Source organism: Typopeltis vanoorti, chromosome 3 (assembly GCF_054136105.1).
Source record: "Typopeltis vanoorti isolate ZY-2024b chromosome 3, IOZ_Tvanoo_1.0, whole genome shotgun sequence".
In the NCBI taxonomy this organism is placed as follows: Eukaryota; Metazoa; Arthropoda; class Arachnida; order Uropygi; family Thelyphonidae; genus Typopeltis; species Typopeltis vanoorti.
In genome coordinates this window covers 38,024,872-38,052,215 of record NC_143551.1, presented here as the reverse complement: position 1 = coordinate 38,052,215, position 27,344 = coordinate 38,024,872, and the positions used below count along the sequence as shown (strand labels likewise).

At 35.4% G+C, this 27,344-nt stretch overlaps 1 protein-coding gene across 2 annotated transcripts in view; it reads left to right on the top strand.

Annotated features, from left to right (window-relative positions):
* The window catches only part of LOC150108059 (cystathionine gamma-lyase-like), a 228,190-nt gene that overhangs the window by 147,463 nt on the left and 53,383 nt on the right, over positions 1 to 27,344 (top strand). For both annotated transcript variants that reach the window (XM_090415555.1, XM_090415556.1), the window contains exon 7: positions 20,637 to 20,714. In XM_090415555.1, the coding sequence (XP_090271681.1) occupies positions 20,637 to 20,714 (78 nt within the window). The remainder of the gene's footprint in view (positions 1 to 20,636; positions 20,715 to 27,344) is intronic.

The window sequence follows — 27,344 nt, the reverse complement described above, 5'->3', positions numbered from 1 at the left end:
TAAGAGAGAAATCCACAAATTTTGCAACCTCCCAAGTCAATACCACATGATCGCCCTCACCAATTGGAGGTAACGAGGACACCTTACTTATGCATATATCCTCTGAACCAGTGACCAGGTCCAACACTCTCACACCACATGTCCCTTCATTGCTGACCTTCGTGCCATATCTATTACAGCAGTTATTGAATTCAGTCAGGGAATCTTGCAGACTTGTAGTGGATTTATTTAGAAGCATAATACTATTTGCTTAAAGCAAAGAGCTGAGATTAACATCTCCAATTTTTATATCAAGTTTAATACCACTTTCCTTCATAATGATCCATATAGATAATGAATAACACAGGGGATAATGTACATCTCGTCTGACACCAGATTTAACATTAAACCACCTTCCTGTACTTCCTTCAATTCTGACTGCTGACTTACAACTCAAATAAAGACTAAGTATTGCTTGATATAATGTCCCACTGACACCATACAACTGTAGTGTTTTGAATAACTTCTCTTGGCACCTTGTCATATGCCTTTTCCAGATCGACAAAACTTAAATACAGATCTTTGTTATATTGCTATAATTTCTCAACTATCTGTCATAAAGTGAAAATCTGATCATGACAGCCTCTATTTGGCCTGAATCTAGCTCGTTCTTCACCAAGCTTTCCTTCCTCAATCCTTCTCAACCGTTTCTCAAGTATACTTGCATTAGTGGAAAAATACCGCTGTAATTCTCACATTCAGTTTTATTTCCCTTTTTATATATATTCATACTATGAGAGCTCTACTCCAATCATCTGGAATTCATCCCTCTGTCCAGGCCTTCTGAACGATGCAGTGCAGCCACTGTAAGACTTTCAGTATTATCATACCCCATACTTGAGCATTTCTGGTCGAATATCATCTATTCCAACTGCCTATTCCACATTTCAAGCTTTTCATGGCTTTTTCTACTTCAAGTATGGATATGCATTCCTGATTGCATGTCTGTTGAGTGTTTGTTACAACTGTGCTGTCATTACTGCTTGTTTCATTTAGCAATTTTTCAAAGTAATTATTCCATACATCAAGGATATCTTTTTTCTCCAGTTTTCATGTCACCTTTATCATCTCTGATTCCTTTTACAGCATTCTTTCCTCCATTTCTCTTCTTCTACAACCTCTAGAATATCCTGCCACCTTCTTGATATTTATTTTCTATGTTCTTACCAAAGTCTTCCCACTACTTTTGTTTAGTTAGTTTTATGCAGTGTTTAGCTTTCTTACATTTGTCTCTGTATTTTCTAAGCACACAAACTGAGTTATTTGCGAGGAACTTTTGATATGCTTTCTTCTTTTCCTTCACTGCCTCTTTAACCTCCTGTGTCCCCCATGGAGATCTGATTTTTCTATCCTTGCAGGCAACCTCACCACATGCCTCTCTAGCTGAATCAATCAATCAATCAATGCTTTCTTCATGGCTTGCCACTGAATCTCCAAGGTTAGGTTCCTGTTCTCAGACTCTTTCATTTTTTCTTAAATAATCTTTGTGTTTTTTAGTCTACAGTTCATACGTGAGAGTTGCGCAACTTTTATTCTCTTTAAAACTTTCTTACATGTTCTTCTTTTAAATATGAAATTCACTTTTATCCTGGTTAAGACTAAATGTTGATCACTTCCGATTTCAATGATGTTTACTCCCTAGTGCAGGACACTAGGGAGTAAACATCACTATCAACAATAACATAGTGAGATTTTTCTTATTCCTTCCCTCTTCTCTCCACATGAATTTGTACACATTTTTATGTTGGAGCATTGTATTAGTAATAACTATGTCCTGCACTAGGGAGTAAACATCACTATCAACAATAACATAGTCAGTGAGACTTTTCTTATTCCTTCCCTCTTCTCTCCATATGAATTTGTACACATTTTTATGTTGGAGCATTGTATTAGTAATAACTTCAATATCCTTAAATAATAAATTACTTGATGAGTTATAAGTTGGGATCCTAACTATGTGGATAAAATACGCACCTACTTTGGAAGAACTCCTTGTCTTTATGGAATCCCAAAAATCTATAAAGAAGGCTGTCCTGTATGACCTATCGTAAATTGCATTGACTCTCCAACTTATCGGATTGCAAAAGTATTATCACGTTCCTTAAGTGCTCTCACTGGTCATTCCAGATCCTATATAAAAAACTCAACAGATTTTCTTGAAAAAATCAAGGATATAAAAATTACAGATTCTGAAATATTAGTCAGTTTTGACATCGTTTCTCTGTTCACCAATAACCCATTAACTAACAGTCAATTCTTTATATGAAGATTACCTTCCAGATATCGCAAAGATATTCAAATATGTTATCCCCTCAGGTTATTTCAGTTGGAAAAATAAAATCTACAAACAAATTGAAGGTACTGCCATGGGTAGCCCTCTGTCTCCACCTTTGGTAAACTACTATTTGAAACAATTCGAAGATACTATGTTCTCATCCATTCATCCTCGACCATCTCTTTGGTACCGTTATGTCGATGATGTTTTTGCTGTTTGGCCACACACTGAAGATGAACTTTCCACTTTTTTACAATGGATAAATAACCTTCACCCATGCATCCAATTCACTATGGAAAAAGAAAACTCTGGTACTTTACCATTTTTGGACATCCTCCTTACTAGAACGTCTTCTGGTACCTTATTTACAAGCATCTTTCGAAAACCCACATTTACTGGCAGATACATTCACAAAAAAAGTCTGTGCACCACATGTCTCAAAAATTTGGCATTCTTAAATCTCTAATTCATAGAGCACATAAAGTTTGCTCTTCCCCAATAATCTTACAACAAAAACTTTCCATCATTAAAAAGTTAATGGAATCAAATGATTACAACTCCAATCAAATCCAACAGATAATTGACTCTTATGTTCCAACACCTACAGTTTTTTCAACAGTCCGTAGAGTTCCTATTTCCATACATTCCAGGAATCTCAGAACCTATAAGTAGAATTCTGAAAAAGTATCAATTGATTCCAACATATATTCCTATCAACAAAATTTCTTGTTTATTACCTTCTACAAAGGATAAACTGTCTTCTCTATCTTTGGCTGGCATTTATCAAATACCTTGCAAATGCAATGTCTCTTATTTTGAACAAACTGGCTGTTCTTTGGAAAAAAGAATAAAAGAACATCAATATTGTATTGATTATAACAAACCGCTGAAGTCTGGTCTGGCGCAGCACAGTATTGACTCTACTCATAGTGTCTAGTGGGATAAAGTAGTTCTCCTCCATAGATGCAGATTCAAATATGAACGCTTATTCAAAGAAAGTTGTGAAACTATCTTACACCAACCGAATTTAAATAGAAATGACTATATGTCTCTCTCAAAGATCTGGGAGACTTTTATCTTATGTAAAAAATCATTTATCTTAATAGATTAAATTTGTTATTTCTATCATTTCCTAGCATGTGGCAACAATTGTATTTTAATAGATGATCCACCAAACGTTTTGCTTGTATTCCATTCCTATTACTGTTACAGACACTGACGATGTACTATTAATTTTAGTACGAAATATCTGTCCTTTTACTAATTAAAGATATCACTGTGGTTTTTACATGTTACTTTATTATTTAATTACTATGCCACAGGTTCCACTTAAAATCAGTTCCATATCCTTAGTAGAAATCCAACAGGTATTTGCCATTATTATTATCATCTCTGCTCTTTTCTCCAAAATATTTCTGTATGTCTGATAATCATTTCCTACTCCACTATTTAGATCCCCCAACAAGGAAAAACTTTTTCTTTTTCATTCTGTCAGTTGCTTTCTCTCAAGTCTCAAAAAATTCATTCCTCCACTTCTACCTTTGTAGAACCTTCTGTGGGACCATAGGCACAAATAAGTCTCATTGTTCACCATTCTGATATTTGTCCACATCACTGTACTTGAAACTGCCTAACATTCAAGAAGATTAGCCTCGTATTTAGTGTTGAATACTATGGCTACTCCTTCTTTTCCTTGGTTGTCATTTCCTGAATATATCATTTTGCATTTATTGATCAGAAAGATCTCACCAGTTTTTATCTTTTTTGTTTCAGTCACCAATATTATGTCGATCTAGTACTTTTCCAATTCCTCAGCTAGCTCTATTTCTTTGCCATTCAGACTTCTTATGTTGATAGTACCAATCTTAAACTCTAGTGATGTTGAGTTGGGGTGTGTTTTAGGATTTGTTGTTCCAGTAGCTGACTTTTTGCTTCACCATGGTTCCCTTGAGAAAACAATGGGGACCTTGTTTAACTGGGCGAAGCCCCAGCAAGCATGAAATTCTATCATGTTGATTGTGGTTTAAACCAATATGAATACAATTTGGTAGGCTGAATCCCAAATTGCCAGCCCATCCTCATTTGTTCAGTATCTAGGTAGATACCTAACAGGGTGCACCATGGCTGGTGAGGATTGAACATTAAGTCAGAAGCTCTGGTCGGTTCTCTGCATTCCTTTAAAGGCTATGTGGTGGTTTCCTCTCAGTTATACAGCTTTTACCCTTAAGCACCCCTATATAGAAATAGTGTATATTAAAGACTGAAAATTATTTCAAAGCCAAATACATTTAGAAACATCAGAAGTTTTGACATTTTGAATCAGAGTGCATTTAATAATAAGGTAACTCCAATGTTGGGGATTGTACGGTATTAAAAAAAAAAAAATGAACATTATTTTTGTTCATATGGAGTTATAGAGCAAATGGTCCATCCCACTTGATGCCTTTGTTTGGGGTATGTTGAAGGAATGGGTATTTCACCATGACCTGCCTTCATACCTTGATGAACTACGGGATAAAATTATTATTATTATTATTATTATTACGGGCATCTCCATGGAGTCAGTAGCCTCGTTGTGGGAGACCCAAACTAGCAAAACAATATCTGTCATATCTCTTCTTGAATTAATTTACAGATGAAGAGCACAACTAAGTCACGCAATGAATTCCACTCATTCACCACCCTCCAGGCGAAAAACCTTGTTCTAACACCCTTGTTAACCACACTCTTCTTTAATTTCCAGGGATGACCTGTTGTTCTTCCATCACTATCACACAGCTGAAACATTTCCCCTGCATCAATCCTATAAAAACCTTTCAGTAATTTAAATGTTTCTATCATATCCCCTCTTCTCCGCCTATCAATCAACCTCTGCAATCCACAAGCTCTCAATCTATCAATGTAGGGAGCATTTTTTACATCACTCACCAACTTGGTCACTCTTCTCTGAATCCTCTCCACAGCCTCCTCATCTCCAAGGAATCCAGGTGACCAGATCTGAGCACAATAATCCAAATGTGGAAGTATCAACACTTTATAAAGGGGAATAATAACCTCTTTATCTCTGGATGTTAGTGTGTTCTTCAATAACCAAGTAATCCTATGTGCAATCTTAGACACCTTAGCAATGTGTCCCCTGAACTTCATCTCCATATCTACCAACACCCCCTAAGTCCCTAGCCTCATCAATCTCTTGTAGTACCGTTCTATCAATGTAGTACACAGCTGGTAATCTTTTAATCCCAAAATGCATAACTTTACACGTTTCCACATTGAACTGACATCCATTTCCTTTTGCCCATTTTACCAGCTTATTTAAATCATCTGCAAGCTCTCAACATCAGTTTGATTTTTTCTTGCGCTACCCAACTTTGTATCATCAGATATGGAGATATTCACCAACTGAATATCTCCCCTCAAGCCATTTCCTATATCATTTATATACAAATTAAAAAACAATGGCCCAACCACAGAGCCCTGAGGCACATCACTGGTCACCTGCCTCATCCTGGACTCTGCTCCTCCACACATCACCTTCTGGTATCCCTCCCTGAGCCATTCTCCTATCCATATCACCAATTTAGTATCCATTCCCATCTGCTCCAATTTGTGTAACAGTGTTCCATGGGGTATCCTGTCAAAAGCCTTAGCAAAATCCACAACTCAGATGTCATTCTATTATGAAAAGTTAATAAATTGCTAAGGCAGGATCTACCTTTAATAAAACCATGTTGGTCTCTATAGAGTATCACACAATTTGTCCAGGAGATGTCCCAACCCTTTCTCTCCAAGATGATAGAGAACCTTTTTATACACTACGAAACCTGTCTTGAAAGACAAGGTGCCCATTTCGAGCATGTAATTTACTGTCATCAGTGCTTTATTCAACCAAGATTCCACTGATAGTTGTGGATGTATATTTCATTATGTGTAAACATGTATCGTTGTAGTTACTCAGTATTTTTTTTTTTGCTCCATACTGGTCAAAGCTCTCTAGTCAAAATTTCGAAACTTCATTGTTTCTACATATATTCAGCTTTGAAATTCAGCTTTTTCTATATAATTTATGTTGCCAAAATGAAACCATATGGCTCTTTCTTTAATAATGATTATTCATCAACCAGGAAGATCACTGCATTCCATTCAGTGCTTTCATATGATATAGTGTCTAGTAACGTGTTCTTTATCGGAGCTCTTGAGTGGATACTTTTCCCAAGGAAGATGAGCTGTTCTGCTCAGTTGTAGGTGCACCCATCAGTGAGTAGAACCGCTGCTGAGTATCTTTGGGTGATCGAGAGTGAATGAGTTAAAACGATCCTTCTGGTCACTCCTTGAGGTTAGAGTGATCTGAGGGATCACCTAGTTTCTAGAGAAGACTCTTTACTTATATGTTGGTCTCTGAAAAGAACAGTGAACTTGTGCACTTTAGTTGTTTGTCTGCCACTTTGCCAAGTAAAGGTTTGGCTCAGTGGCAGTACTTGCTTATGATTGTGCAGGGCTGAAGTTCAGCTTGGCGATCAGATATAGTGCAGAGATTCATAAGAGATCTAGTTTGGAGCTACTTGAGAGAGTAGCTTTGTCTGCAACTCCTGCTTAATGTTCTTCATCTGATTGAATTGCCTGATTTCTGAAGAGAACCAACCAGCCCAAAATAGCTGCCAGACCAGTGAAGCTGTCTTTTAAGTAGTGAAAACTAAGGCAACTCTGATGCTGAGGATTGTATTATCATAAGCTCTCTGGTCAAAATTTCTAAAGTTCTAATGTTTCTCACATATTTGGCTTTGAAATAATGTTGGATCCTTAATGTCTGCTATTTCTGTATAATTCCTCCTTTTACTTGCCACATAGTGAAAGAGCTCTTTAGGATTTCTTTTGGCTTCATCAGCTAGCTTTCTCTCATAATTAACTTTGGCTTTCCTTAACCATACAGGTTACTCTTCTTTTTGCTCATTGATCATTTTTTTCTTTATATTGCCTCCACGGCTTTTTCTTTGTCTGCAACTCCTGCTTAACGATGTCCTTCATCTGTTTGACTCCAATCTGATTGATCCTTCTGACTCTGTGTGTGCATACATTCCAGTACTTCTTTCTTCAAACACACTTCACATGCATCACCAACATCTCTTCCCCTCCAAATTCTTATGCCATGACACTGCTGAAAGCTGACTCTTCAGCTTGTCATAACCACCTGCTTTGTGATTCCACATATCCCTTCTTGAGAGAAAATTCTGCATGTCTGACAGTCTTTCAGATCAAGACTACATGATTGCTTTCCCCAAGCAGAGACAGATTAGCCAGATTGGTCACTGTTACATTCTCTGAGACTATGATCACATCCAGCACTCTTGAACCTCATGTCCCTTCCATTACATACCTTAGGTAATTATCTCTCTCAGCAGCTGTATAAATTCCATTTCCTTCTCTCCTTGTGATAATTCATTCTTCTAATCTGTATCACCGTAGTTGAAATTCCCACAATAATTACTTGACTTGCACTCATTGTGCTAATTATCCAATGCATGTCATCTCTCTAGATTATTGCAGCCACCAGTTACATACAAATGAACAGCTCTCCTACTTCTTCTCTTTTTGGCTTCAGTTCATCTGTTATCTTTAGCAAAACTCCTTCCCCCCATCCTGTTCTCTCTGAAGATACCATAATCTTTGCATCCTATTCCTATAACTATATGCTTTGTCAACCAAGTCTCGTTAATGCTTATAACTTGGGCAAAAGTTGTGCTAATCAATGCCAAAACTCCTGAACTTTATTTCAAATACTTCTGGCATTAGTATATATAAACTGCAATACCCCCCCCTTCATCCCAGTACCCCTTATGTGTGTTACTTAGCCCACTAAAGTTAATGATCACTCTCACATGATCACTCTCACACTTATTAACCTCTAGGTTTCCTGGAACCACACTCACCTGCATCCTCCCCTAAACATTCTAGTTTCCCTGACTTTGCGCTTCCTAACTCTCACTGAACAATTTCTCAAAAGCTCCTGACACCACATCCATTTAGATGCAAGCCATCCACCATATATAAATTCTTCCTTCCATCAAACTCACGCCAGACATCCATAAGCTCCATACCATTCTTCCTGCGCAATCTGTGAACTGACTCATTCACAATCATAGCTCCATCTCAACTTGCTTGTATCATGCCTTGGAAGTAGACTCATAACTTTTAATTTCTCACTCTTCTTTTTTTCATGCACTATCAACTCTTTCATATCTTGTTGCATACCATACTTGTTACCTGATAAATCATCTGTATCAGTCAAAATAAACATCTCTTTCATCTTCGCTTGCTGCATCCTTAGAGCATCATTAACATCCTTAATCTTGGCAGTCTTGGCACCTGGAAAACATGATTTCATCATCTTCTACTCAAGCACACCTCTTATCAATGAGTCACCATAAAAAAGGTGATCCATATTCTGATATTTTTGCTCTTTCATATTCTACTCTCCCTTGCATCTTCCCTTCTTTTGCTTCTGTGTTAAACCATCCTACAGGCATTTCTCCGACCACTCAATCTCACATTTTATTCTGTGGAGAACTCCACTTAATGCACTATATTTCCCATTGCCATCTTGTCATTCTCTTCAGTTGTCACAGTTTCATTCTTAAAGTAACTTATACTTCTTGACACTAGCCTCGCCAGTCACATTATCATACATTTTGTCTTTCAACTCACTGCTGTCATTCTTCTTACTCTCTTCACTCTCTTCACACTTTATTATTATCACCAGACTTCTGTGAAGTCAAAAAGACTCATCACAGGAGTCAAAAACGTTACACACAAATTTCATCAGACCATGCTTTAAATTCATTTAATGTATCTGCATTCACCACAATATCAGACAATTCTGCTGACCAATAACTCTCCATTAAAGAACCTGCTCACATCTTCCTTACACAACTTCTATGAATGATTTCTTCTGCATTAACCTGGTAACAACACTTTACCAACTTAAATGTCTCAGTCATATCCTCTCTCGTTCTCCTATTCACAAATCTTTGCAAACTGCATTTCCTGTCCTCATATTCCAAAGACCACCTTAGTCAGTCTTCTCTGGACCCTTTCAAGTATATCCTCATTACCATGAAAATGAGGGGATCAAATCTGTGCACAGTAATCTATATGAGGCTTGATCAAGGCCTTATACAAGGAACCAGAACTCTATTTCTACAAGTTAAAGTTCTCCTCATCATTAACATAATCTGATGTGATGTGATGCCATCACAGCTTGTGCAATGTGACCTCTGAACTTCAGATCCTTGTCCACCACCACTCCAAGATCTCTTATCTCTTCAACTTCCTCCAAAATTTTCCCACCAGGTGTATACTTTTCATCCTGTTATGCCTACCAAATTTCAAACCTTACACTTGGCAACGTTGAATTGACAGTTCCATACTGTTACCCATTTCTATTCAAGTCCTTTTGTAAGGTCACAACATCTGCTTGATTTCTCATCACTCCCCAGTTTTGCATCATCTGAAAACAGTTGTATATCACCAGTTAAACCTATTCCAATATCATTAATAAACAAATTAAATAACATCGGTGCTAAAACTGATCCTCACACCACCAATGACTTTCCTCTTTCAACATAGTGCCCATCCCCTATACACAACTTATCCAATCCCATCTGCTTCAATTTAGTGACTAATTTGTGGTGTGACAATCCATCAAAGCCTTTGCAAAATCTAAGTATACCACTGTACGTTCATCTCCCTTGTCCAGTACATTCTAAATCTAATAAATTCAATAATATGTCCAATACATTCTAAATCTAATAAATTCAAAATCCATTGTACATTCATCTCCCTTGTCCAATACATTCGTCACCTTGTTATAGTACATAAGCAGGTTTGTGTAACATGATCTCCCTTTAACAAACCCATGCTGACAAACACAAAAAATACCACTGTTATCGACCACTTTTGTATCCTATATCCCACCAACCTCTCCAATGCCTTAACTACAACTTCATATATATATATATATACACAGATAGGCCTATAATTTGTTGCCTTAGCCTTATCACTACCTTTGTGAAGTAGAACAGTTTTGTCTTCCTTCCACTCCTTTGGGACTTACACTGTTGCAAGACTCTTGTTAAACAGGTAGGTTTTCATTGACTTGTTAGCAATGATAACAAGTCAATGAAAACCTACCTGTTTAACTTGTTAGCAATGATAGCTTTTCTTCTCAACTCTGTCCTATCATACAGAATATATTATATCGGGAATGAAAATTCACCTCCCACTTAAAGAAATTTGCAAACATCTATACCCACAGCATGTTAGTTGGATGGGGAGGGGGATATGCTATCTTATTCAACCAGACTGGTAAAAACCATAAATGTTAAAATTATTTCTTCAAACAGAACCTGAACAGCAAAACACACTGCTTGATTGTCTTCCTGCAGGCAAGCAGTAAAGCTAGTGGGAAATATCTAAACATCAAAGTCAGACACTAATGTGGAAACAGAGGTTGATGAATTGGAGATTCTTAGGATATTGCAGAATCTCAATGTAAATACAGGTAACCCTCATATAATGCGGTACTTATACAATGCAGTTTCGATATAATGTAGTCTACAAATTGTAGCATACCTTGCTCAACGCGGTTTCGATATAACGCGGTCTACAATTTCTAGTAACCCTTTATTTATTTATTTTTTCATATTTTTTACCGCGGGACCTAAAAATGAAATTTTATCTTAGTTAAATTTGTGTTTACCCGTATTGTGCAAGTAGTTATAAGTATCGAATTTAGTTTTATTGCATCACTGAATAAGGTACTGTACAGAGGCTTTTGCAGTCTGTGTCATTCTCAACAAATAGTGCAATTAGAGACAGATGGAATAAAAACGGCGCTAAGTAATAAATCACAAGTCCCCTCTCACAGAAACTATGCTGTATATAGATTTCAGTAGGAAAATACCGTGAGTAGACATATTACAAACTATTATAATAACGGAATTAACTCACGTCAATTATTCTTTATTCGTAAAATTTTCACCTGAGTATCACAGGCATCATCAGTACAGGTACAAGGCTAATTAAACAATAACTGTTAATTCACAAAGCACCACCCTAAGGTTAAATTTCCTAAATTTATTTAATTATTATTATTTATTTATTTTTATTTATTTTTTTTAATTATTTAAATTTAATTATTTAGTTATTTATTTATTTTTATTTATTTTTTTTAATTATTTAAATTTAATTATTTAGTTATTTAATTATTAAATAATTATTATTTAATTATTCAATTATCATAATTATTATTATTATTATTATATTTTATTTATTTTTTAAATATTATTATTATTATTATTATATTTTATTTATTTTTTAAATATTATTATTATTATTATTTGACACCTCCAGGGAGTCCAAAGACTCATTGAGGGAGTGTGTGCTAACAGCATTGAACGATTGGGTTCCCTTCCAACTACTAACCATGCTGAAACTTAACTGAGCCATTATTAGCAGAGGCTCTACCAATCGACCAATGTTAGGAAAGATTTGCTGCTTTATAAAGTACTATCTCCCACAAGGGGGAAAGAAGTAGACCATCAGATCTGTTTAGGTCCGCCTTTTGTGAATGACTTTTGTCTTGTTCCACTTAACTCTATGTCTGGTGTTCATGGCATGTTCTGCAATTCCAGACTGTTCGGGTTCAAGGTACTGGATGTACGACTGGTGTTCTTCTAATCCAGGTCTATTTATAAACGATCTATTGTTAGTATTCCACCTTGTATTTTAAAACTGTTCTTGTATTGCCTCTGAAGATGGTCTGCAATTTTCAGACCGAAATATTTGGCTAATTAAATATCTTTCTTGGGTGTATGTGCTTTTATTATACATATAAGCACATACACACAAGAAATTGTGGGATTAGATGGGATATCAGCTAGGGTTTTGCAAGAATGTGCAAGGCAACTGGCAATGCTGTTTAATTTATGTCTGAACTCTGGTAGAGTTTGAAGGGAGTGGAAAGAGGGTAAAATAACTTTGTATAAGGGAGGTACTATAAGACTGCAGTAGCAAATTATAGACCAATCATTATCTCAGGCATGGTGGTAAAAAAAAAAAAAAAAGGTCCAGAAAGAGAATTCAAGAATGGACAGATAAAATATGATACTGTATGATGGCCAACATGTCTTTGTGAAGGGTCGGTCATGCCTTAGTAATGTAGCCATATCTTTTATCCAACTCAGCTGTTACTCTATTATAAAAACGTTAGTTTTCATAATAGAGTTACAGCTGAGTTGGATAAAAGATATGGCTACACTATGATTTTGCAAAAGCATTTGACAGAATACCGCATGGAACTCTGTTATGCAAATTAGAACAAATGGGATTGATACGACACTGGTTAAATTGATGAGGGTGGCTGCTGGACAGTTATCAAAAGGTGGTATATGGAGGAGCAGAATTTAGGCGAAAACAGGTGACTGGTGGTGTGCCGCAAAGTTCAGTGCTGGGACCATTGCTGTTTAATTTGTACATAAATGATATAGGAAATAACCTGAAAAAAAAATATTCAGTTGTTTAAACTGAAGTTGAATAAACATGTAGTTAGTAGAGATGTGAGGACTAGATTTTTTGCTTGGAGAGTTGTGAATGAGTGGAATGGATTTCCAGAGTCAATTGTGAGTGCTTTGTCTGTTAATGGTTTCAAGGAAAGATGTGATAAATTGGTTCTCCCACAATGAGTCTTCAGACTCCATGGAGATGCCCATATAATAAATAATAATATATTATCACCATTTGATGAACTGTTACTAGTCTCTGCTATTTATCATAAAAACTAACAAGGCTTTATGTTCTAGGTTCATTATCCTAGAAGAATATCCATATTCATTAATATCCATATTGGTCATTGTTATTATTATTATTATTCCTGATACCTCCAAGGAGTCCGAAGACATCGCGGGAGGACACCTACAACTGTCTCAACCACTACACGGAACCTCTACTACTAAATCATCTCCATCAACACCATCTACTGCCACCTCCACCACCACAACAACTAGTATTTTTTGTCTGTAAATTGCATGTGTTCTGAAGGGCCGATTTGTCTGTATGTGGGATAAAAAACCCAAGTTTCCAGAAGAAAAAAACCTGCTACCTCTATATGAGATCGGCTAACTCACCTTCAATTGAAATCGTCCAGATAAAGATTCCTCCTGTTGCGACAAGAATCGAACTTAGGCCTATTCCAATCGAACTGCACAATGTACCGTCGTTCTTCCAATTGCGCTATGGAGGTGCTGACATTATAACAGAGTTAATGTCTCATATGCCTATATCATGAAACAATAATGCTGAGGGAGAAAATGATGATTTTATATTAAAAAAAGTCCTACAGAATAAAGCATAAAGAATTAGGCAGTTAGATCTATGTACTATAAAAATGCTGTTAGCAGTTTCTTTAATGGTTTGAATTAGTAAATGTTTACAGAAGATTATGGCAATGATTTCATTTGCAATATTGATAGCACTATCAATGCATAATGTACAAATATTACAGTACTACAATCAATCATTTCCTTAAATACAAACTGTGACAAAAAAAAAGACATTCAAACATCTTCAAATGCCAGGTTTCTACTGTTTCTTCTTTTTAATAAAGAAAACTGCAAACTTTTATACAAACATATTCTCTCAGAAGGAGAATTTTAAGAAAATATATAACACTAGTTGCAGCTGCGACGTTTTTTGTTAATTCTAGATGAGGAGTTACCTCTCATTTGAGATTGCTGTAGATCTTGATAATAACAGGTATGGTATCCAGTCATATACCATGACATCAACATTGATGCCAAAGCTTCATCATGATACCTGTCTATCATCAGAAGGAAAAACTCCAGGTGGTGGTAGTGGTGGTATTTTTAAAGATGGAAGAAAGTAATTTGAAGCCATGGGCCCTATAGGGAGAGGAGGAGGAGGCAGTAGTGGTGGAATCTGAAACCATTTGTGATAAGGAGATGGAGCTGTAGTTCCTTTTTTATGGTACTTTTGGCTCTGTCCTTGTTTTTGTTTTTTTTTACGATGCAGCCCTATTTTTTCTACTACTGTTTAAGCCAGCATTTCCCAAACTTTTCCGAAAACGGAACACTTCTCAAATCCTGAAATTTTCATGGAACACCTTGGGTATTTAATAATGTATTAATTAATACATTTTATTATTAATTAATAATTAATTATTAATTAATAATTAATTAAACATCAATTAAACATAAACATTAAATTAATTTGTGTTGATTTTCATTGACATATCCCATTCTGATTACCAAAAATTTATAATATTATTATAAGTACTTACGAGTGAATGCAGACTTTTTCTCCTGTGTGCTGGTAGTTTTCCTCTCCTTTTTGTACATCCTGGAGATCACTTTGTAGGCTGGTGGTGGATGACTCACTATCTGTTGAGTCACAAACACCTTCAATAAGAGATTTCTTAATACTAAAATTAAAAAAAGTCCCTTGTCTCTTATTCATATTAAAATTTAAATCTGCAGGCAGATTACTTTTAAAAAATCATGGCGCTACAGTTTCGAAACTTTCACCCTACAATACGAACTTGCAAAGAAAGTATTCAGTATTACTAGATTTGAGAACCAGATACAGACTACCTTGATCTTCAATTTTAGTGGAAAATTTTTCTTTCTTGCTGATTGGTCACTAACATTTGCAACACAGATGTTATTTCTTTCAGTTTTGAGAACAGAGGATATGTCACCCATTGTTATAATCAGCTTGCAGGAAATTTTTATGATCGGTCATAAACAGTGGTATTCCCTTTCTCAAATGTTGAACGGTTTCGATGTGTGAAAATTAACAATAATTCATGAATACTTCCACGTTTAAAAATACCCGGCTTCTTCACTAACATTTGCTACACAGATGTTATTAGGCATTCTGGGTCTGAGCTTTTCGACATATTCACGAATATTATTCTCCTCAGAATATTTCCACTATAAAATATTTATTCATGAAAAATGCTTAGAAAACTAAAATGAAAAATTCCAGGAGAACTTCTCGCAGAACACTTATTATTATTATTATTATTATTACCCCAAGACCTCATGGAGTCAAAGACTCATCTGGGAGGTCCTTTTATCACACATACATCTCATCATACCGTGTCTTAAACACACTCGAACTCCTTGCAGACACCACACTCTCAGGCAAGGCATTCCAATCATTCACAACTCTGCACGTAAAAAACCTGCTTCTCACTTACCTACTCACACCCTCTTTATACAGTTTCCAGGGATGACCTCTGGTTTTCCCCTGATCTCCCACTATTCTCTGTAGAACTTCTCCACCATTGATCTTATAACAACCCCTTACCAACTTGTAGGTCTCTATCATATCTCCCCTCTTCCTCCTCTCCACCAGACTCTGCAAATTATATTTACATATAATTTGCAGATGTAAATCTGGATGTAAATCTGGATGTAAATAAAGTAGTTGCAACATGTGCACAAAATGTAAAAGAGTTTATTTATCATGTCTGTACAATTACATCCCACTGTAATCTTCTGCCATGTTCTGCACCTATTTCCAAATTACATCTTCTCAATCTTTCCTCATACTCAACATTCCAGAGATCAGAAACTACCTTAGTCAGTCGCCTCTGGACCCTTTCCAACATCTCTTCATCCTTCTGAAAATCCAGTGACCAAATCTAGGCACAATAGTCTATGTGTGGCTTTATCAAAGCCTTATACAATGGAACAAGAATCTCCCTACTTCTACACGTCAGTGTCCTCCACATCATTCCCAGAAGCCTTTGTGTTGCCTTCACAATTTTGGCGATGTGTCCCCTGAATTTTAGATCCTTATCCACTATCACCCCCAGATCTCTTATTTCCTCTACCTACAACAATATATTCTCACCAAGCATAAATTCTGCATCCCATCTTTGTTTTCCAAATTTTAAAATCTTACATTTTGCAACATTGAACTCACATCCCCCATTTCCGTGCCCAATCACTCAATTTATTCAAGTCTTCTTGCAAGGCCACAACATCCTCACTACTTATTCACCTTCCACAGACACTGGTGTTCCATGGAACACAGTTTGGGAAACTCTGGTTTAAGCTATAGTCCTCATTATTAAGTTCAGTTCTAGACTCCTCTTCTTGATGAATTCTAGCACTTCTTCCTTGAGATAGCTACAACTCCTCCAAAATTACATCTGCTGAAATTCTGCACATACTGAGCCTCTCTCTTTTAGGATGTGCCAATCGCTGGTGGTTTATCTCAGTTTTTCTGGCAAACAAACTGGATCAATTGTGAGAAGCTCCCAAATAAGCTCAACATGCTCATCTAAAATGGAAGGTCATCCTGTATAGTGATGTTGCCCTGCACAAAATGCACTGACTTGTTTTGCAAAACTCCGGTATGGTAGGGCACATTTTCTCTTTTTGATGAATTCTAGTACTTCTTCCTTGAGATAGCTACAAATCCTGCAAAATTACATCTTCATTTTCATAGCTACCATACTGAACTCTAGCTAACCCTTCTGGTTCATTAATATATGTAATATGAGGGATGTAAATAAAGTAGTTGCAACATGTGCACAAAATGTAAAAGAGTTTATTTATCATGTCTGTACAATTACATCCCACTGTAATCTTCTGCCATGTTCTGCACCTATTTCCAAATTTGTGGTAGCAACTGGATACCTCTTGACAGATACAGGTTCCATTTGTATATACTGTACATGCACACAAGGTGACACACAGCCCATTCTAACAAGTGTCCTTGTGTTGAAAAGTTGTTAAAATCAACGTCTCAGTGTGTGACACTCTAAGGTATGTTCATAGGATTAGATATTAGTGATAGTGTGACCTACTGCTTGAGGATTTATATCTGGTGAATATGGAGGGTGTTACAATACAGGGTGTCCACATTGCACCATCCTAGTTTCAACATGTTACCACTACTTAAGTGTATGGACCATGGTGTCGAAATTATACAAATGAGAAGGAACACTCACCAAGTTTTTGTAAAAAAAATTCTGGATGAAATTTGTAGAGTCTCTGGAACATTTGAACAACCCAAACTTTACATATTCCTGCATTTCAATTTTGTAGACACCCCGTACTACCCATTGCCACCTGTACAACATCTCTATCACCAATTACAATTTATCAACAAACATAGTGGAGAACCTGTGAACAACTATGGTTGTTTTTCTCCTTAAAGCCAGATGCAACTGGCACTCTAGAAATCATCAATAGTACTGTGCATTGACAGTTTGTCTTTGGGGCACAGCATGATAAAGAATCACACTTGAACACTGTGAGTGACTATCAGCATGACTTTAACTTTGCTGGATTCTTGGCAAAGCTTTTTCAAATGGGATGATCCTGAATGGTGCCATTCATTGGATCGTCTCTTCAGTTCAGGCTCATAAACCCTTGGCCAAGTTTCATCAATGGCTATGATGCAATTCAAGAATGCATCTCCTTCATTTTCGTATCATTCCAGATGGAGGCCAGCAACTGTTTACCTGTGCCATTTTTGCATCTCAGTCAAGTGATGTGGAATCCAACGAGCTGAAATTTTGTGCATACTGAGCCTCTCGTTTAGGATGTGCCAAACACTGGTGGTTTATCCCGGTTTTCTGGCAAACAAACTGGCATCAATTGTGAGATGCTCCCAAATAAGCTCAACATGCTCATCTGAAATGGAAGTCATCCTGCACAGTGATTATCATATGAGTGATGTCGCCCTGCACAAAATGGACTTACTCGTTTTGCAAAAACTCCAGTATGGTAGTTACCATAGGCTTTCCTAAAGCCATGATAACAATCACCCACAGTTTTGCTTTGTGCAATCTGCACCTCGAATCATGGGAACATATCTTATTGTGAACATATCTTAGAGTGTCGCACACCAAGACATTGATTTTAACCACTTTTCAACACAAGGACACTTGTTAGAATGGGCTGTGCGTTACCTTGTGTGCATGTACTGTATATACTGTACATGCACACAAAGTAACACACAGCCCATTATCTGACAAGAGTAACATTTCAGTTACCAACTACATCTCCTAACAGTGTTGGCACTACTTTATTTACAACTCTTGTATGAGCTTCATAAAACTGGCCATCTTCAGAAACATGGCTTGACAATAGTCTCCAACTTTTCATTTCAGTTTATTTTTCCCTTTCTTTATTGATTTTTGGATATTCTTTCCATTAATGCTAACAGATTCTTAGTTGCATTGTGCAATTTTCTTAACATGATAAGCTGCATGATCATAAGCTTTAATTAATGCATTGTTGTTATCCCAAACATCTTCATGGTGAGCATCATACTTACTCCCTGTTTTCCAAACAGTTTCACATGACAAGCCAGTCTAAGTTACACTAAAATAAAAGAAATATTACAATGATAATTAATTGATGATTGATATGATCAGTAAGAATAATAATAATAATAAGACCTTATAAAAGTTGTTCACATCCTATCCTATATTCAGTCAAAGGACATTGTCAGTACTGAATGAGCTACAGAGGTTTTGTGTGGGTATATGTGTATTATCTTAACGTGGTAGACTCCATGATCCATTACAGTCAAGTATGGTAACATGGCTTCCACATAATTAATTCTGTCTGCATAATCTACTATGTCTGTCAAAAAATGTGTCCTCTTATCAGTTTGTCTATATTATTATTATTAGATCTTCAGTCAAATCAAGAAGCATTGATCATACCAAGTCTCTTATCCTAAGTGCTATTCTCCACGTAAAAAAAAAATCCACTTTCACTCCATTGCTTACTGCTCCCTTGATCAAATTTCAGGAATAACCTTTTGTTCTTCTCCCTTCCCTTTGTTCTGCCTTTTGGAAAATATCCCTAGTCTGTTTGTTAAATGCCTCTCAACAACTTATATGTTAAAATCATGTAATTTTTCTTCTCTTACTTACTAAGTTTCCTAGATTATGTTCCATCAATTTGTCCTCAAAGCCAAAGTCTTGAAATCATCTTTGCCATTCACCTTTACACTATTTCTAAATTTTTCTTATCATATGAAACCATCAATAGTATTTCTTATCATACGAGACCATCTATGTGCTATAGTCCAGATGTTGTTTGAATGGGACTTTATACAACAGAACCATTACAGCAATCTTCTAGGTCATTTTCACTTAGCAACTTTGCGGCATGTCCTCTGAGTTTAAAGAACTTGTTGACCATCATCCCAAGATCCTCTGCCTCCTTTACCTTCTCCCATATAGCTGATCATAGAATAAACATCCTTTCATATTACCCCAAAGTTTAAACCTTACACTTTGCTGTATTATGCTGCTATCTTCATTCATTTGTCCGCTGGGTGGTTTCCAGCTTGTTCAAATCCTTCTGAAACTCTCTCCAGCTCTGCATCATCTGCAAACAGCTATCTTCTTATAATCTGACCATATTATCATTAACCTAAAGGTTGAATACCTATGCTTCAGAACTCTACAGATCCTCCTGTTCTCACACAAAGGAAATGTTCTCTAACCATGATACAGCACTACTGATCATATTATGAAACTCCTTTTGACTTATTGGTATGTATCATTTAAAAAAATGGATTTGGGGGGAGGGGATCTTGGATGGATATATTTTTTGTGTGGTGAGTAGGAATGTGCATAATTTGTCAAGTCCTGCTCATGGAGAACATCGTACCATCAATTTCTATTTCCGTCAGGATACAATCTCATTAAACCATGTTTCAATTGTTCTATTTTCACCTGATTAAACTCAAAGTTTATTTATTCAATAGACATTTTAAGTCCAATATTATTTAAATTCATTTATATATATATATATATATATATATATATATATATTTATTTATTTATTTATATTCATTTGTAAATATTTATTTATTTATTTATATTCATTTATAAATATAAATATATATATATTTATTTATAATAAATGCCATGCCTGGTTGGCTGAGTGGTTAGTGTATTTGCTTTCCAGCCAAAAGGTTGCAGGTTCAAATCCTGCCACGGGCATGGATGTTTGTGATTGTCTGCAAAAATATTATTGGTGGTGGGTAGTAGATGGCATTGGTGTAGATGATGATGATGGTAGTTGTAGTTGGTAGATTGAGTGGTGGAGACGGAGAGTTGTAGAATAGGTGCCCTCCCTCGATGAGTGCTTGAACTCCTTGGAAGTGTCACGTAAGAATAATATTAAATATACATTTATTTATTTATATTCATTTGGAATTTATACATATTTATTTATATTTATATCTATGTATTTATTATTTTTAGGACACTGTGATGTAGTTATGGGTGCAGTAGCTACAAATTTAAAAGATATATATGAAAAACTAAAATATATTCAGTACAGTAAGTAATGAACAGATATAGTTTTTCTTTTAAATCTTTTTAGTTTTCTTTCATTTAAATTCATTGTGAATTGAATTGTGAATCCATTATGAATCGGCATAGAGATTTAGGTAAGAGATTGTGTGAAATGATAAAAGAAAATTTTATTCTTAATCCATTTTCAGGCACATTTCATAATAGTAGCATTTATTAATATTTGTCATTTTCATGTGGATTACTGATGTTTAATTTGTATGTTAACGATGTGGTTGATGATTTGTAGGGTAATATCTGTTTGCTGATAATGTTAAGATAAAACAGGGACAACTGTAAGTGAAAGTGACACAGAGATCTTAGAGAGAGAGAGAGTATTGGAATAGGCTGACACTGTTTAGTATTGTAAATAGGCTGATGCAGCTCAGTATTGTGAAATATTAGATTATGCATTTTTCACTGAGAAGATGACAAACTGGTTGTGTATTAATGCAACTTATTATTAATGTATAAATTATTAGTATTAATGCTGTGTATTAATGCACTACAAAAAAACTGAGTTGGGAAACGTGAGAGTAATGGTTAAGGTTCAGAGATGTGGAAGACAGTACATTTTAGGAATAAGACACAATAAGACAAAAAGGCCAATAAGACAAAATATATAGTTAGTGCTGCTATAGGTAGGGAATGCAAGAGAGGATGTGGATTGTGTGCACCAAAAATTAGCATGAAGAGTGCAGGACAAGTAATTATTATATGGAGACTTAAGTATGAGGACATATGTTGGAAGGAGAAAAGGTCACATGGCAGAAAGGAAATGTAATTTGTTCACCTACTAAGAGATAATTACTTAAACCAGCATGTGATGGAGGGGGGGGGGGGGGCTCCTGGTTTATTAAGAGTAGTATGAAAATACCACCAAAACCTCGCAAGAACAATAGAGCAGCAACATAGAGGAGTGCTAGTGAAATTGATAATAAGGTGGCTTGTCCCATTGAATGGAATCATGCCATTTCAGAAACTAATGAGAATATCAAGTATGAATTAACTTTAGAAATATCTAGACTAAAGCATATCATTAGATGAATTATGTAAGAATGGGAAACAGTTGAAAAGCAATTAGAGTGGCAATCGGAAGGATAGGCAGCAAAAAGAGAAACAAAAAAGCATTGAATAAGGTAACATTTCATGTAAAGATAATCAGGTAGGTAAAATCAATTATAAAAAAAGAATGTTATATGACAGAGGTGTTCAACCCGTCCATCGCGGAGCGATTTTTGGTCGATCTCTTGTGTATTCCTCCTTACTTACAAATTTAATTAAAACTGAAAACATAATATTTTATTTATCATTATTTTATATTATTTTTAATTCGCTTTAAGTGTATTGTTTATTTATTTTTCGTTAAAATTGTCAAATCAGTTATTTTCTTATAAGTCCAGGTAAATGAATTAATTTGGATCAGTGGAAGTCAAACAGCGAGCTGAGTGAATACGATTATAAGCAAAGTGTAAAAACTCGATTGTAGCTTAAATATTAAATATTCCAAAACACATTACATCAATTTCTTACTTAGGTTAAGTCCCATGTGAATATTTTAAAAAAAGAAACTTTGTTTGTCTTGGTATAATTTGTATTAGATGTTTTTGTAAATAACTCTTTTGAAGCTAACTGTATATACTGCTTTAATATGTTAGAGTGTTAAAAATAAAGACAATGTTTTTGTCGCCAAAGCTGTACATGGCGGCATTAGAAAGATTGTTATTGAAACCTGTACGTATGAGAAAGGCTTGCAGGCTCTAAGTGTAAGCATCTCCGAAGTCAGTCAGAAAGAGTTCAAACAACTTGCTGATGGTGGCAACTTACAATCAAAAGAAAGCGGAGGAGAACAAAAGGCGTGCCGAACTTGAAACTTAAGATGAAAGACTCATATCGATTCTTTGGGGGTTGCCAAACTTCATGCGAGGTCTCAGAGGAGGCCTAATAAAAAAGGACTGAAGCAAGCAGAAGGGGGTTCCAGAATTGCTGTCAGAGAGGAGACCGCCTGGTCCAGAGTCGCTGTCAGAGAGACTACCTGGATCCATGTTGCTTGAGAGAGGAGTTTCCCGCTTCCAGAAAGGAGCTTCTCGGTTCGAGACGTCGCTAGAGAGAGAGAGAGAGCGACTACTTCTAGGCTGCAGACAAGGTTTCAAATTGCCAAAAGGAAGAGTTCCAATTGCCGGAAAAAGTTTCCTGACCAGGTTCATTCATGTCAGACATTCACCAGTGTGTTGCGTTTTCATTACAATTTGATGAATCAAACGACTTCACTGATATTGCTCAGTTAATGATATTTATTCGCATGCTATTTCAAGATTATTCAAGTAAAGAAGAACTTTTGAAAAGTATACCATTATTTGGAAGGACTAGGGGAGAAGAAATTTTTTCGGCATTTGATGAATTTGTGAAACAACACAAACTTCCACTTTTTAAACTTGTGTCTATTACTACTGATGGTGCTCCTGCAATGATAGGTAAAATCAGGCTTCATTTCATTATGTAAAAACGATGACAAATATCCAGATTTTTTAACATACCACGGTATTATTCACCAACAAGTACTGTGTAGTAAAAGATTAAACACAAAAGATGTTTTGGCTATTACATTTAAAATTGTAAATTCTGTTCGAGGAAAAGCCCTGCAACGGTGGTTATTTAAATTACAAGCAGATGATGATAGGGAACTTCTGTTGTACAATAATGTTCGCTGGCTCAGCAGAAGTTAATTTCTAGAAAGATTTCTTGTATTAATTAACGATATAAAAAATTTTCTTGATGAAAAAGGAGATATTTATCCACAATTGAGTGATAAAAGATTTATTACACTTATAATTTTTAGTAGATTTCTGTACAAAATTAAGCAATTTAAATTTAGAGTTACAAGGTAGAGATAAAAATTTAATTGATATGTTAAGTTCAATAAACACTTTCCAACAATACTTACCTTTATTAAAGAAAAATATAAATGACCGTGAATTTGACATCTCCCATATTTATTAAATTTTTTTGAACAAAATCAAGAAATGCTTCACTTGATTTAAAAGAATTTATTCGTGAAATATAATGAGTTGAGGAAGAAATATATTCAAGATTTAAAGATTTTAATAAAACTGAAATGATTGTATCTTTTATCAATAATCCATTTCAAGAAAACTTGAACATCTTGAACAGAACTTGAACAGAAATTTCAAATAAAATTGAAATTTTATTTGAAATTAAAAAGCTGAAGTAGAACTTGAGATAATAAACATTCAGAATAGTTTACATTTAAAATCAATAAACAATGAAGTCATTTGGAAGTATGCACATGAAAAATTCCCAACATTAACTGATATTGCATGAAAAATTCTGTCGAGTTTCGGATCGACATGCTTGTCAGAATTCACTTTTTCAAATATAAACATCATAAAAAATCAATTAGGAAACCAAATTACAAATAATAATTTGGATGATTATCTGTGATTGGCCACTTCTTCATATCAACTTGACTATGAAAATATTGCGAGGTCCAAAAACAATGCCAAATTTCACATTAACTTTTTTTTTTTTTTTAATCAACCAGCATTTTCTGTAACTTGTGAGTTTGTAATCAATCTGTTGTTTTTTCTAACTTTTCCAAAATAGAGAAATAAATATTTTATTCCAATATATATATATATATATTTTTTTTTTTTGTTATATTAAAATATTTGTTGTATTAAAATAATAAAAAGTGATAAATAAATTTTTAAATACACAAATAAAGTTTTTAGTTGTGTATTTTTTTTTAGTTGTTTATTTGTGCATAATCAGATATCAGGTTGGGGGAACGTGATTTATATAAGAGAGTAGATCGGTGAATAACTTTTTATAGAAAAGTAGCTCGCATAGTAAAAAAGGTTGAACACCACTGTTATATGATATGGAGATTCAGTCATAAAACATGTGATTGATGACCATATTATTACTTCTAGTTTCCTTGGTACTAAAATCAAAAATTTAACAAATGTAATTGAAAAGCAGAATAGAAAAGTAAGAGAGATGGCAGTTTGGGTAGGAACAAACTATTTTCTATGATAAATACAGTATGAGAGAGGATATGAAAGAACTGTTGGAAGAAGTCAGAGTGAAGAGTGAGAAAGTGGTTACACATTATAACCACTTTCTAACATTACCTACATATCATAAAATGAATTAAGAAGACAAGATATGCTGGGAAATGATTTGATGCATTCACTGTGTAGAAAGAATGGTTGCAAGTATTTGGATGTCTAAAGTGAGTTTGAGGGGGGGAAAAGGGATTTACATAAAAGATATGGCCCACACTTGAATGTGTTTGGTATCCAGGATCTGGAAAAATTATTGAACGGTATGAACCTAACACAGAGAGTCAAGAAAACTATTATGTACAGAAACATTATAACTGCGTGTGTGTGTGTTCATCCATTTCAGACTTATTTAGCAAGTTAAAGGATGTCATCATAGGCAAGGCATTACATAAGAACAGAGATCTATAACTTTTCCAACTGTGGGGTGAACAGAAGTGAGTATACAAAAAAACCATGCAGGTACATAATGTCTAGGTATAAATGCTGGAAGTATCAGAAACAAACGTGTAGAGCTTGTTGTCTTGCTGAACACATTCAGGCCTCAGATGTAGACATTAGTGAGACCAGGCTATCAGAGGTGGATAATAAAGAGCACAAATAATAAGTTGCCAGAGTCAGTTGTGAGTGCTTTGTCTGTTAATGGGTTCAAGGCGAGGTATTGATAGATTGGGTCTCCTGCAATGAGTCTTCGGATTCTATAGAGGTGCCCATATAATAATAATAATCAGATAATAAAGGCAGATGGTAAAGGGCTCAGTATTATGAGGATAGGCAGGAAAGGAGCTACCAATGATATTAGATGATTTGAGTCCAATTAGGATAGTCCTGGTGTAGAGTCTGATGAGATCAAATACATGGTGTGTTGTTATGGACCTAGTGGTTTGGTTGTAGTGATGACAAAATGCATTACCAAATAAACATCATGCATGTAAATCGAGTAATCAATTTATAATGTATAATGCTATGCATTATACATATATGCTGGTACATATATGCATATATATGTATTATATATATGCATTATACATGTATATATATATATATATATATATATATATATATATATATATATACATGTATAATGCATATATATAATACATATATATGCATATATGTACCAGCATATATGTATAATGCTATGCATTATACATATATGCTGGTACATATATGCATATATATGTATTATATATATGCATTATACATGTATATATATATATATATATATATATATATATATATATATATATGTATCATTAAAGCTTTTTCATCATATATATATATATGTGTGTGTGTGTGTGTGTCCACAAGGAGATGTACTTTGCATTATGGGATAACTAAGGCAAGTGATGTGAAGTCTTAGCTTCTTTATACGAGTTGTCCCAGTACTGACAACTTGTATAAAAAACACAGACAAGTCATACTTCAGGCATAAACTTTGTTTGCTGCTTACACTTGGATAAAGGATTAAACAAAGTATATAATTTCTTGATATCTTTAATTTATAGTATAAACAAGTGAAAAAACTTCCAACAACTTTCTCTAATCCAGAGTAATTTACAAATAAGGTATGACACCTTTTGGCAACTCGTACATGAAAATATGACTTCTGCATTACTTCAACCTTACTTGCTAACTATACAGGATCCAACAATGTGGTTGTGACAGGTCCCACCGAACCTATCCATCATAATATGTATGGCACTACTGATGTCTTGGACATAGTCATACTGCAGAATGTGAGACTCCAGCACAGTTTAATTACACTAAATGATCTTTCATCTGACCATAATCCAATACTGCTGCAGTTGGAAAACCAAGAAAAACTTTCTCACCCCCCCCCTCCTCATTCACACACACACACACACACACACACTCATTCACTCAAACATTTCCTGGTCCCCACCCTCTGTACTCCTGGGTCTGTAGCAACACCCCACTAAATATCCTGTCTTGCCTACCCTCTACCTCACTTCATATGCTTTCAAAATCATTAGTGTCACTGCCTTCCAAAGTCTCCACTCTTAGAGGACATAGGTCGTCACTTATCATAAGCAGTACTCCACCACCATGCTTTCCCTTCCTATCCTGACGAAAAATGCTGTATGCAATGACTTCTATTCCTGTTATTATATGCTCTTCTGTCAACCACGTCTCAGTGATCCCAAGAATTTTTGGCCAGGTTGATGCTATCTGCGCCACCAATTCCTCTCCCTTATTCCGGATACTCCTGGCATTAGTATATAGCATATAAATGCCGTTGTTTCTATACTCAGCATTATCCCCTCTAGACACCACTGAGCTCAGTGTTACCTGATGTCTCCCCCCCTCTTCTCCCAACTACCCATTCCCACAAGAGGCCACCCCTGCTACCATCCTCCCTGAGACACACTGACTTTTTCAGAACAGCAATCTCTCCAGATGCCTATGTCCTTCCTCATTCAAATGTAAGTGGTCTCTTGCATACAATTCCTTTCTGTCCTCAAACGCACTCCAAGCATCCACATATTCCAGTTCTCTCTTATCACACATT